At 38.4% G+C, this 13,001-nt stretch overlaps 1 protein-coding gene across 1 annotated transcript; it reads right to left on the bottom strand.

Annotated features, from left to right (window-relative positions):
* Window positions 1-1,385: 1,385 nt before the first annotated feature.
* Window positions 1,386-12,871, bottom strand: BPNT1 (3'(2'), 5'-bisphosphate nucleotidase 1). Its single transcript, XM_059468344.1, has 9 exons — window positions 12,657-12,871; window positions 9,431-9,555; window positions 7,272-7,376; window positions 6,907-7,014; window positions 6,347-6,395; window positions 5,299-5,390; window positions 4,136-4,333; window positions 3,167-3,272; window positions 1,386-1,996 (listed from the first exon to the last, which is right to left on the bottom strand). The coding sequence occupies exons 2-9, from the start codon at window positions 9,545-9,547 to the stop codon at window positions 1,848-1,850; spliced, it is 924 nt and encodes a 307-aa protein (XP_059324327.1). The 5' UTR covers window positions 9,548-9,555; window positions 12,657-12,871; the 3' UTR covers window positions 1,386-1,847.
* Window positions 12,872-13,001: the final 130 nt, after the last annotated feature.

Below are 13,001 nucleotides of genomic sequence, written 5' to 3'. Positions count from 1 at the left end.
CATGGAGAGACAGGAACACTTCAGCAAGAGTTGCCTTGTTCATATCTTTTGGTGGCAAGATGTTCCTGCTTGTTGGAAATAGAGTTGGCTTTAAGCCAGTGAAGTCATATTGGTGTAACCCTAATGTGAGGAAAGGATCTTATCTAAGGACTTTAAGTGGAGTTGTTGAATATATTGTATGATGACAGGAGAAAGAAGTAACTTGAACACACTGGAAAACTGAATTTCAAAACCTTCTTCTGTATGGAAGACAACTTTTTATACCTTGAGGCACTCATGTAAAGATAGCTTGTGTGGATGAAGAGTGTAATTATTTAGAAGACCTAATCTTGTGGGCAGAGAGGAAGAGAGAAAGGGTGCAGTGCACCTTGCAGGCTACTTTGGCTTTCATGGTGCTGGCAGAGGGTAAGGGAAAAAATCATGTGTGAGAGCTTAGGGATTCAGTCTTTATGTAAGCAAGCAGCTGTGTTCAGACACCCTCCCTGAGACCACCTGCCTGAGAACCTGACATAGGTCACTCTTTTCTCCACAAGGAGAACAGAAAGAAAAGCAAAGCTCCATGTTGTCTCTTGAAACTGGCATGCCTCAATATGTATCACATTGATAGGGAAAAGGAGGCCCTAGGACTCCTTCATTTGAGAGTAAGGGACTTGAGTCACAACATCTGGAGAAAAGAAGGGGCACAGATGCCTCACTGCTTCAAGAGCATAATTCAAAAATCCTAAATTCAGCTTGAAGAGACTTCAAAAGGGTTTGTCTAAGTTTCCAATTTTAGTTAGTCATACGTAATTTACCACTGGTTCTCCTTTGTGTTCAAGTGGACTGGGCAGTTAAATCCTGCTTTCCTACCAGCCACACCTATGGGAAAGCTGACTGAAACAGGGTCTCCAATTCAAAGTTAATTTTAGGTGATCTTGGCCCTGTTCTTTCCCCTCCTCTAACATGCCTGTGTTCCACAGGCAGGGGAAATGGTAGTGTCAACTTCCTCAACACTGGGGCTGTTGGAAAGGAACCTGCTTTATCTCAGAATTTGGACATGGAAAATTTCCAAGTCTGACTTTTCTGTTATTCCCAAGTATGCAAAGTGACCTTGGCTTTGGATGCCCAAAGTGCTCCAAGACTACAGTGGCATAAACCCTGAAAAATCATTCAAATCATCATAGAGGTGCTAGGAACTCCTGCCTTTGTCATGCTTCCTTGGGTTTCCAACTGAGCTGTTCTGAACTCTGCTGTATGTACACTTCACTGAGCCTCACTGAACCATGAACCCTTATTTGAGATTTCCAGGCCCAACTGCATTGTGTCCTGCCTTCTGCAAAACTCAGACAACCCCAACTGGCCATCCCAAAACTCAGTGAAGACCAAAAAAAATTCAACTGCCCCTCTAAGAATCAGAACTGGCAACTTTATAACAAATGGGATCATCCATCCAGGCAAATGCTTAGTCCATTTGTATTTAACACAATAACCCTTATTGACAACAAAAACCATTGAACAAGATCAGGTACATGACTTAACATGATTTTGTGCTCAGAATATGAAGATGATTTTTGGTCTGCAGTGTTATGATTAGCAGTATATTACACTCAGTCATGAGGAAGAAAAACTCCCAAAGAATATAGAAAACTACTAAAGAAACATGACTGTTTTGATGTTGTCTGCTCAACACAGCCAAACAATCTGATCAACAGATACTTAGAGATTCTGTATGATTACTGAACACCTTACTGAAAGAATTCAGTTCAGATTCTATGAAACAGAATTTCATGCTCAGTCATCTTCTTCCTTTCTTTTTTACCAAGCTCATTTTCTCAGCCTTCCAGGCCAAGTGAAGACTCTTCCCTGCTTTAAGGCACAAGAGATTCTTTCACAGTGTTTGGAATGCGACTGGCATAGTAGTCATAATTTCTCAAAGTGGCAAGGACCCCAGCTGAATTCATGTGTTTCACCTCCTTGTTATACTGAAATGAATTTCCACAGATATCAGTTAACTTGCCTGGAAAAAAAAAAAAAAAATTCAGCAAAAAGGAGTTGGAGTCCCTTAGTTCAAGTGAAATAACTAAAAGCAGTCTTTGTGGTACACATGCCTGTCTTCAGATAGTGAAGTATCTTTGCTTCCAATTTAAGTACAACAGGTTTTATATTGACTGAAATCAAATAATTAGTGGGTTTATTTTTTTTTTCAACAATACTTAAATTCTTTGTGTCCCAGAAAAAGGAAAACATCTCTCTCTCATGGATTACTTTAAATGCTTCCTGAGTAGCTTTTACGTTTGCCATTGACAAGCGGCAATGAAAAATCCTCAGCTCAAGTAAAAACCAGGGTAACTCTATACCACAAACTCTAACATAGTGTTGAAACACCCCAGCTGGTTTTAAATGAGATTTTAGGAATCACTTAGCAGGACAGATCTTTATTCAAGCTAATGTAACCAGGAGATTCCTACCTACCAAAGAGGCTAAATACAGCACTGTGCTGCCCCAGATTGGTTGGGTTGCTTTGTGCTTGAGCTAACCCTGTTTAAAATTATCCAGAGTTATGAACACTACAGGCTGCAGAGGAGTTCAGTAGTGTCATTATAAAGCCTGTTGTCATTGCTTGACAGAATTTAGGAATCAAACCCCATAATTTGAGCATATGGTGGTAAAAGGCCTATTATTGTGGAAAGAAGAATTTAAAAAAATAATACTACTTCAAATCTTCAGTAGTGAGTCTTTTCATAACTTTCCAAGCCCTTTAGCCTCTAGATAAGTGAAGTGTCTCATGTTGGTTGGAGACCATTAATTCTATTGAATTATATTAATGACTCAATTTTGGAGTTTGTACATCCAAAGAACAACAGCATGATTTGACCTATTTTTGTTGGTTTAAAGAATTCAATGTCCACATATTACATAACGTGTTACTAATAATAAACTACTATACTCTGTTAGTAGGACAGCAGATTTTACTGTGAGATAGTAGCCAACAGGAAAAAGAAAAGGGGCATTTGTTTTGAAAATATTAAAATGAATATACCTTAAATTAAATTTGGGGATTTGGCTTTTTTAATTATGTGACAGTTATTGACACATGTATTGTCATTTTTCTTTCAATGGAAAGCATAACTAACTTCAAATTAATGCAGTGTCACTTATCCTGGAACTTTGAATGCTATTAACTTACCTCCCACAGCATGTAGGATAGCTTCAGGTGCACATGTATCCCACTTCTTGCACCCAGGACTGGCAAATACATAAGCAGATGCTTTGCCTTCTATGAGTTGAATGATCTGTTACAAATAGAGTTGCAATCATTGCAAAGGATTTAGGAATTTAGAAATGGGTAGAAATTACACCAGGAAGTGAGGATTAAATCTGTTTATTTAAGTACTGATAGTCAGGAAAGGAACACCAGCCATTTCCTTATTAATATTACAATAAATGCATTAAAATTTAGAAGCTATACTGTATCACCATTCCCAGTTCAATATTTTTGATTGTTATATATACAGTCTATGGGATGAAAATCTGCTCTCAGTTTCAGAAACAAGAATTTGCTTCTTGTGCAAGTACTAAAAGAATAAAGTGGAAAATATATACATGTTGTGTTAGTGCCTCTTTGGGTCTTGCACATGTTGGAGAAAAGAGATGAGAGGGTGTGTTTTTGACAGCTATCACAAAACAGCTTTAAAACCTGTACCAAATGAATGTTCCCAGTATGCAGAGAAATTTCACAAAGGAAATATCACTGTATGCTTATATTTTTATCCTTTAAAATGTGCTGCTAGGTAGTTGGAACAAAAGCTGTATTAACACAAACAGGAGGACATGTCCAATAACTGAGATTAAACTGAATTTCCATTTAGTCATTCTGGTCTTACAACTTTGTATTTTCACCCCTAAAAACAGAATACTGGGGAAGACAGACGTCAGCCATGACCAGCGTGGGCACTGGTACAAATACACCTGTGCCAAATTCTCTCAACCTCACAGCAGACTGAATGCTAGGAAGAGAAGTTGTGTGGGGTAAGGTGGAGGAAGTCTCCCCTGTATGTTCATGCAAGTAAGCAAATAATTTCTTTAAAAAGTCGTTTTATTTTTTTTGCAAAGATGCCACCTCGCAGTAAAACCAGAAGATTGGGAGTTTTCATACCTTGTTTCCTGCTCCTCCAACTCTGATGACATGGTCTGGGTTCAAGGCAGCGATGCACTCGTTCACCAGGGCACTGCTGTGGGAGCGCGTGGTAACCACGATGTGTTTGCCAGCAGGAGCTTCTGTCAGCTGAAAGCCAAAGGCACCCATGCCCAGCACTCCCCAGATTGTCCTGCCCAGCACAGCATTAGCTCCTGCCTGCAAAAAAAGCACACAGTGATGGTTAATCACACTGATGAGCAGTTAAAGCACAAAGGGAAAGGGTACCTCGATGCATCTTGGCATATCAGGGAGTATAACATTAATACTGGGCTGTACATTTAAACAGCGGCACTTAAAAAGAACTACTTGAGAGCCCAGAGTGAGAAATTAGCTCCCTTTCCCTATAAGGCAATGACATCATTGACCCTTTTCTCATCTGTGACATTGTGGTGGTGCATTACATCCTGCCTCCAGTGACTGGCAGATTGATATTTGTATATTTCTGTACTTGGGGCACAATCTGTAATTGAAAGTATCTTGTAATTTGAAATGTTTTGTGATGCATGTCACACAAAATACGATAGTATTACATCAGCTCAAGGGCTTTTTCTTTTAACTCAAATAAGTTTAATTAATTAGGCTGTATCATGAGCTCCCCCAATAATACTGAAATAATCTCCAAATATATAAATGTCTGTAGGCTGGCCATCCTGAAGCCTGGCATGATACACTCTAACTGAGCTGTCAGTGGCAACTTGTGCTTGGTTTATTTAGGGCTGCAGATTTATAGCAGTTACCACACATTGGAAATGCACCCATTGCATGGATTTACTAAAGGATTTCTAGCAAAGACTGCAGCACCACTGACCTGTACTTGTTTTACAGTAGGTACTTTATAAGGACTGTAGTAATTTGCACAGTATATACATAATATATTCTGTATCAGTGCATTACACCAGCCTCATGATTCAGTATAGTTGTTAGTAAGTTTCTGACATTCAGTTCCTGGAAACCAACATTTAAAATTATATATATATTTAATTTAAAAACCCCAATAGCTTACATTACAACATTAATTCCATTACATGCCACATTTCAGTTGCAAGTGTGCTAACTGAAATAGCTTAGGAGTCACATTTAGAAATCACACAATGCTTCTAAATAAATCAATGTTTTAATACCTCATAGTTGTAATATGGCTGATTAATAACTCCTGCTATTGCTTTGCCTCCATAGGCAATTCCAATGAGAACTGTTACATGGTCAAGGAGACCTGGACAGAAAAAACAGCAATGTAGTTAAGCTTAAAAAAGAGAAAGATCTTAATAAAAATATAAACCTCCAATAGAAGTCCACAAATCAGTATGCAGAGTGCTATCTTAAAAATGCAAATAATAATCAGGATTCTCAGATGTTAATATAATTTTTTAGTCATTTAGCTTTAAGGTCTGCTAAAAAATGCCCCAGATAGAGTTCTTTTAATAGAGCTATGTTATAATTAACACATAATGAGAAGGACATTTAAAGATACAACTACACAGCAGTATATGATGACATTCTTCTGTAATTGTGGTGGGAGTTCTTTAATGCTATTCAAAACTAACAATTTATTGACAGTTGTACATTTCTCTCTCCAAAAAGGGAAAAAAATCTGCCTAAAAGATTTTATATTAATCAACTAAAAGATGCACTAGGAGGCAAAAGCGTATTTCAGCATATGGTTTCTTGGAGGCTTTTCTTTTTATTTTTGCTTTTCTTTCATTTTAGGGTCTATTTCTATGGATAGAAACCCCACGACTGAAAAATCGTGATTTGTGGCAGGATGTTTGTTTCATTTTGAAAGGGCTACAAGTACAGCTGTGGTATTTGGGTTGTTTGAGAGGAAGATGCAAATATAATTGAGCATATTCCTGTTTGAAGGGGAGATTTAGTCCTTCCACTCAAAGATATACAAAAAAATATGTAAATTTAACTAAAGACTCAAGACAACCAGCCAGCAGTCAAAAGCAGCTCTAAAGTGATAAAAACTGGTCAGTCCATCAGGAATATTCAGTACTGGTTAGAACTGAATAGAGTGAATAAATACATTCCAAGCACTCAAAAAGTACAGAAACATCAGCCATATGAAACCATATTGTAAGTAACTTCTATTATAAAACTATGCATTATGTATGCTACTGTATTACTACTGCTATTTTTTTTATCAAGATAATTAAAAGAAAATCCAACCTTCAGTGTACTCCTTGGTTCCATCCAAGGGATCAACCCATATTACAAGCTTTAAGAATAAAAAATAAGGGAAAATTAACAAATACAAATCATGTAAATTAACACTCAAAGTATATATTTTACTTTAGTGCTTTTATTTCCTTATAGGAGTAAGGAAATAAAGAGATCCAAAGTTTTAGCAATATTATATGGCTGAAGCCTATAACAGTATTTTACACCAAAAAAAAAAAGTCTAAGTATTGACTGGAATGTCTCAGTAAATCTCTTAATAGAAGTATGAAGGTTTAAGCTGAAATAGAAAATGAGATTACTTTCATATGTCCAAACTAGATTCCTGCCAAATTAATTTGAATCACAAATTGTAAGAAGCCAATTTCCATTTCCCATTACTGCAGACAGGAGCATGCAGCATTTGTAGCTCTGGAGGTGTGATTCTCATGACTACATTTTAGCTTTCAAACAAAAAAGAAAAACTGGCAAATTGAAAAAACCTTTCTTCATTATGCACTCTTAGCTAAAATTAGAAAGTAGTATAGATAATGTAAAATATTAAGCATTACCTCTTCCTCTTTAATTCCTGTGTACTGAGCAGGACAAGGTTTCTTCAGTATTTCTTCACAGTGACCATTTTCAATTAAATCCTCAGTTACATCATCAGTGGGCAGCTCCTAACAAAAGAATTCTCAGAATTATTAGAAAAATGTTTTGGACTCACCTCATTTTGCTTTAGAGCTGTGTATTTGACAGCAGCTTGAAAAAGCTAAAGAAATGGAAAGGTGAAACGGGATGGAAATACCTTTATTTGTTGCTTTTTGGGTTCTATTTTTTTTAATTAAAACTAAAGTTTTCCTAAACCCAGCCAAAGCAAATTCCAGTGCAAGCTGCAGCAAGATAAACTGTTAGTGTGAATAAAGCAGGTACTTACTTCTTCTCCTATGATTGTCACCTTGGGAAACTTCCGTGCCAGGGAAGCACAAATGCTCATCTGTACCAGTCGGTCAGCTTTGGTCTGCAAGTCATTGGGTCCAGCCTGTCCAAGATGGATAGGTGAAAAAATACACCAGTTCAGTGGCCCATACAGCACTCTGAATATCTGCTTGTAATCTAAAAGAAGTCTAATTTGGTAAATCTTCAACCCAGTAAGTGACCTTGTGAAAGGCAGGCTAAAAACTGCAAGAAGCAGAGTTTTCCTGTGCACCCCAGAGCTAAGACAGACTGCTCTGACGGCAGAACAGTGGATTTGGTGCCCCAAGGTGACATAAAAAAATGACTGCAAGCCTTCCCTATGTCAGATAGCTAGACATATATTCCACACACACAGAGTAATTTCTTAAATGTTAATTAACAGCTAAATGTGAAAGTAGGTAACTTATTAACACTTTTTAAACCCTTTAGGTCTAGAGATAGAATCCCAGTAAGAAATAATTCTGTTAGCATTGGAATTTAGAAAAATAGTTCATCTAAGATTTGCATCTTAGTTGTATCAAACAAAAATTCTATCTGCTTGTATCTTATTAGCTGACAACATGAAAAGTGTTTTATCCAGCTACTGGAATTAGCCATGGGAATGGGATATTCTATTTAGAATCGTGTACTGGGTTAATTTTTGCATGCTCAAAACTAGTCTGTCCCTTAGCCAAGTGACAATTTTATGAAATTTGACATTTTTCTTTGAAATTTCCCTCTCATCCCCTAATTAATTTGGTTGAAATTGGTCCTGAATTTAGACTCAATAAGATCAATTTATTGCAGAGAATGTCCTTTGTTCCAGGACATGAATCCAATAAACAGTGTAAGTAGTTCTTCAGTGTAAGAATGGGGGACAGAAGTGTCTATCCCAAGTGGGGGATGGAGGAAGTACAAGCACTACCAAGAAAAGCAATATAAATGGAGAGCTTAGAGTCGACTGAGGGAAAGAAAACTCAGGGTATCAGGAGAGGAGATGGTAAAAACTCAGGTGTTCCTGAACTAGATAAATGGATGGAAGGTCCCTATGTTGAGGGAGAAGGTGGAACATTCCCTTGCCAGATGTTCTAAAGCTTTCAGTAAGGCCAGCTGGAATTGGTCTTGGTGTTTGTTGGCTACAGAAAGAGGATGAATGATGAGAAGCAGCACTTCTGTTCCTTTCTGTTCTGCATCTCTTCTCTTCAGACTGCAAAGAAAGGCACATGCAGAAGTCCTTTTGCCTTCTTCCTCTTCCTTCAGCAGCCACCTTTGGCAAGAAGCTTGCAGGAATTTCAAGATCTCTAGTCTCTCAAACAGGAACCTCTTCTATTGGTCATTGCTTGCAATCTAATTCTGTCTTTGTAGTATTCATTCTTCAAAAAATTTAAGACTGTAAAACCAATCTTACTTAGAACCAATATCACCTGTTACATTTGATGATTTTTGAATAATGTAAATTCCTGGGGTACCTTCAATGTAAAGACCAAGAATTTTTTTAATTATGCCCTTAATATTGTTACATATCTGTAAAGCTAGAATTAACTTCTAAAGTTAATTTCACCTATTCTGGTACTGTAGTCAAAGCAAAGATCCTGGCTCATCAGTGCAACTTACTAAATCACAGCAAATTAAGAACTTTAATACCTGTTTTCTTTTTAGAATTAAATTTGAATTTGATTTAAATCTGAATTTATTTTGAAAATTTTGATTTACAATAAAAGCTAAGGTTCTTTTTTGTTTTAGGAAATCAAACACTGATGTATTCTAATCCAAAATTCAGCAAGAGCATGGTATTTTAAGCTGTATTATGGATGTGAGAGCATAGGTATAGTGTATTTTCTGTTAATTTCCTTATTATGAATTTTGAGGTGCTATGCAAACCTTGTGTTTGTGAGGGAAATCTGGACAAAATTATGGTGTTTCTTTTAAATGTACAAGTGTTGTTTAGAAGTACTGGTCAAAAGACACTTTTCTAGGGCTATTTCAATCCTTTAAAAAGGAATATTTGTTGTAGGTGGTGGCAGGGGAGGTGAGGGCTGTATTTCTTCCCACAGTTGATTTTTAAAAATACCACTTTGGCTTGTATCTAACTCAAGATTAACAAATGAAATTAAACTGGAACAAAGTAAAAGGTAATACCTTCTCAACTATGCCCAGATCTCCTGCAGACATGACATTTCTAACAATTGTTGCAGCTTTTTCTGCAACAGAGTATGCTGAGGCCACCACACGCATGAGAAGAGCTGGAGAAGCCATGCTGAATGCTGAAAAGAAACAAAAAGCAAACTTGAACATTTCTCTCTTCAACAGAAGAAAAACAGTAGAGTATTTTACCTAACATTTCAAACAGAGTAGAAAGAGGAAAGTGGGTTACTGCCAGTAAATGGCAACGAGGTGAGCTTTGGATTTTTTTTTTAAAATACAATTAATGAACACAAGGATGTAAAGCTATTGTAGACAAGATCTTCCAAATACTCAAGTTCTGTCTGACATTGAACCTGGTTCTCACTAAAATAGAATGACATTAAAAAACAGCAGCAGCAGAAACTCTTATCATAAATATTAAGAAAGAGTCTACACACAGCACTCATTTTTTGCACACTTTGAACATCAGTTCATTTCTTCAGAACTGAACCTACAATTGGTTCGTGCCCAAAACTCCAGCACAAGACTACCAGACAGGATGACATCAACAACTTTACTTACTATTCCCTTGTTTAACTATAAAATAGGGGTTTGTAGATGGCCAATTGTGCACACAAAGTAGGGTAATGATATGCAGATGCTGCTAGCTTGTATGCAAAAGCTGAATTTAGCCATCTGAATTTAACTGTCCTTTTTGTATTTGTTTAACTTCTCCTGATTTCTTTATGGAAATCAATTTCTATCTTCCTGCCTCCCTTCAGCACTCTGTGTTCTGTCATTCTTAATACTGCATTGTCTTCCTCATCTGTTCTCCAGCACAAACCAGTGCAATTCACTGGACCTTCAGTCACCAATAGAACCAGAATACCAATAGAACAGCCATCACCCTTGGAAAGGCTGGCATTCCTCACAGCTTTTCTGGAGCTCAAGAAAAAGAGGTATTGATAACCACACTGCACTTGTTTAAAATGCAGAGATAATGGCTTTTTATGTTTTTCTATTAGTTATTTCTGTCTGTGTAGATGACACACTTTTTGGCTTGGCCTCAGATGTGTGACACACTTCCAAGGAAACCCTTGAGCAGAGCCAGAACAAAATACAGAGGAACTCACTGATCACCTCACAAAAGAAAATATATTATGGGGGAAGTGTAATATAACAATCATATAATAAATACTGCAATTGCAGCAAGTCCTGCCTAAGTGGCAATAGGTCATTATACAACACCTTTCCTTTCTTCCTTGACAAATGAAATTCATGGCTGTTCACAAATCAGCAATGTCAGAGGTATCAGAATCCCAAATTTAGCCAATTTAAGAACTTTTTGACCACTTCAGTAACACAATACCTGTACCAGTAAAATCAGAAGCACTCTGAGGCTGAAAGAGTAGAATGACTGTGCAAGCACATTCAAAAAGCACAGTTGCTAATGTTAATTATTATGTGCAGCTGATGGAGGGGAACAAAGTGCATTGGAGTTCTGTAGAACAGCCAAGGTCCATACCCAAAGTAACCCTGGACAAGTAGCAATGGTTACAGAGGAACTTTTGGAAATGGTACCTGTGGCAAAAAGCAGCTCTCAAACAATTGAAAGTTGCAGAGCAAATATATATCATAACACATGAAAAGCCATATACTGTTTTAAGTCTACACCATCATGTGGAACAAGTTAGCATGAAGGAAAATAATTTATTCCATAATGAAAATATACGGAATATGAGAATTTCTGAGAAGGAGTTAAAAAAGTAGCATATTAGATGGAAAATTTGGATTAAAGAATTTAAATGAATTATCAGATGAACATAATTAACATTCTTTGCTCAGCTTCTCAAAAAAAAGTCATTTGACCTCTCACTGTACACTTGATCCTACTTCAAAAATGAGATGAAAACGTGTTTTAAAGTCTTGACTTACTTTATGTTTGCATAAAATTTAAAAAGACTCAGAAAACAATACAGAAATACTATCTTGCATTCTTGAAGCTTGACCCAAGGTATTTTTAGGTTCATTTTTCTTGTCCATACTTAGGGAAAACAAATATACTTTCTGTGGTGAACCCAAGATCTCCTGGCAAACCTTAAAATACTTTTATGAAAAGATAAGTTTTATTAGAAGAAACTGAAATGAGAGGTGCAACACCCCTTCCTCATCACTCTGGACTAATTACTTAATGAATTGCAAAGTATTTTATTAGTGCAAAGGTGCCTTAGATTTTTACAGGGCTCCATCTCCTGTATGGCGGGTCTTCTGGTGTATTGGACCTTTTTGATTAGATAAGTGAATGCAGTAGTTGCCTCTAAGATTTTCACCTCTGTAACTTTTTGATCTCAAGTGAACTTATTTATAGGTTTATGGCACATTCTTTCTGATGAGGGCAATGTCTAATGTATACTTCCACAAAGCACTTAAGAATATATTGCGTGCTTTGGACAAAAATAGTTTGACTCCTAGAAAACTGTGCAGTTTACAAATACTGCACAGCAATTATTCCCTCAAGTTAAACTTGGGTATCATTTTCCTCTAAAGATCTTCCCTCCTTTCTTCTAGCCCAGCAACTAAACTGTTCAATGGTGTTGCCAAATCAGCCGATTCCGATACCTATTGAAATTATTGAGTTCTCGTTCTACTTTTTAATTCTGATGTATCTAAGTCCTACAGGCTGACAACTAACTTATCAAAGCACATATTACAGATTTGTTAGTGGTTCTCATTCTCTTTTATGCAAACTTCCATTTTCTAATTTTATGGTTTTGCATGATGAAAGGAGCAAGCAGACATCATACAGAGCATGTCCTTAAATCCAAGTGTTAAGCCATTATTTCATTCTTAGAACTCTTCAATGCCTAAGCGACCACAGCTCCTTATTTCTTTACAATAAACTTCGGCCCACACCTAATAAAAGTTTAACTCTCTATTATGTAAGGGAGCAATATTTACCCAGCAGAAGAAGGCTAGGACTCAGGGTGGGAACCCCATTGAGGTTCACCTACAGACTTCCAAGCGGGAAAGGGCTGTGCTAGCTCATTTCACCAAAGAGTAAAACAATGGAACCTGTTCCCGATTCCCTTGCCATGACAGTCCCGGTGGCAAAGCGCCTGCAGGGCAGCGCGGCCGGAGCTCGGAGCGGTGCCCGCGAACGCACCCAGCGGAGCGCGGCCGGACACACCACGGCTTGTCAGGGATGGCAGAAGCGGCTCCGCTGCCGCAGCCGCCAACTCACCGCGTCCAGCCTCGCTTTTCCCGTGATCTTCACCGGCCCCCAGAGCCCGGCACCGATCGCCGGCAGCGTGCGTGGCGCTCCGAGCCCTTCGCGTTCGTCCCCGTGCCAAGGAGGGACCCACGCCCCAGCACCGCCGCTCCCCGCCCGCAGCGCACTGAGTCCTCTGCGCCGGCTCCCTCGGAGAGGACTCGCTGCCTCTACTGAACCCCCTGGGAAGGCCCCGAATCCTTCCGGCTCCGGGCGGGGCTCAAGATCACGCCCGGCCCGTCGGGAGCGCCGAGCAATCGCCGTGCCGCCCGCCCGTCGCGGCGTGTCCCTTGCCGCGGCCCGTCGCGCCGGCGGAAG

Source organism: Ammospiza nelsoni, chromosome 3, assembly GCF_027579445.1.
Source record: "Ammospiza nelsoni isolate bAmmNel1 chromosome 3, bAmmNel1.pri, whole genome shotgun sequence".
NCBI classification, from domain to species: domain Eukaryota; kingdom Metazoa; phylum Chordata; class Aves; order Passeriformes; family Passerellidae; genus Ammospiza; species Ammospiza nelsoni.
This window is presented reverse-complemented; position numbering and strand designations above follow the sequence as displayed.

Excerpts from the sequence above, each read along its gene's own strand:
- BPNT1 (XM_059468344.1), bottom strand. The coding sequence starts at position 9,547 with ATGGCTTCTCCAGCTCTTCTCATGCGTGTGGTGGCCTCAGCATACTCT. Across the intron at positions 7,015-7,271 it reads TGACAATCATAGGAGAAGAA|GAGCTGCCCACTGATGATGT; the intron begins GTAAGTACCTGC and ends TTCTTTTGTTAG. Across the intron at positions 5,391-6,346 it reads AACCAAGGAGTACACTGAAG|GTCTCCTTGACCATGTAACA; the intron begins GTTGGATTTTCT and ends TTTTCTGTCCAG.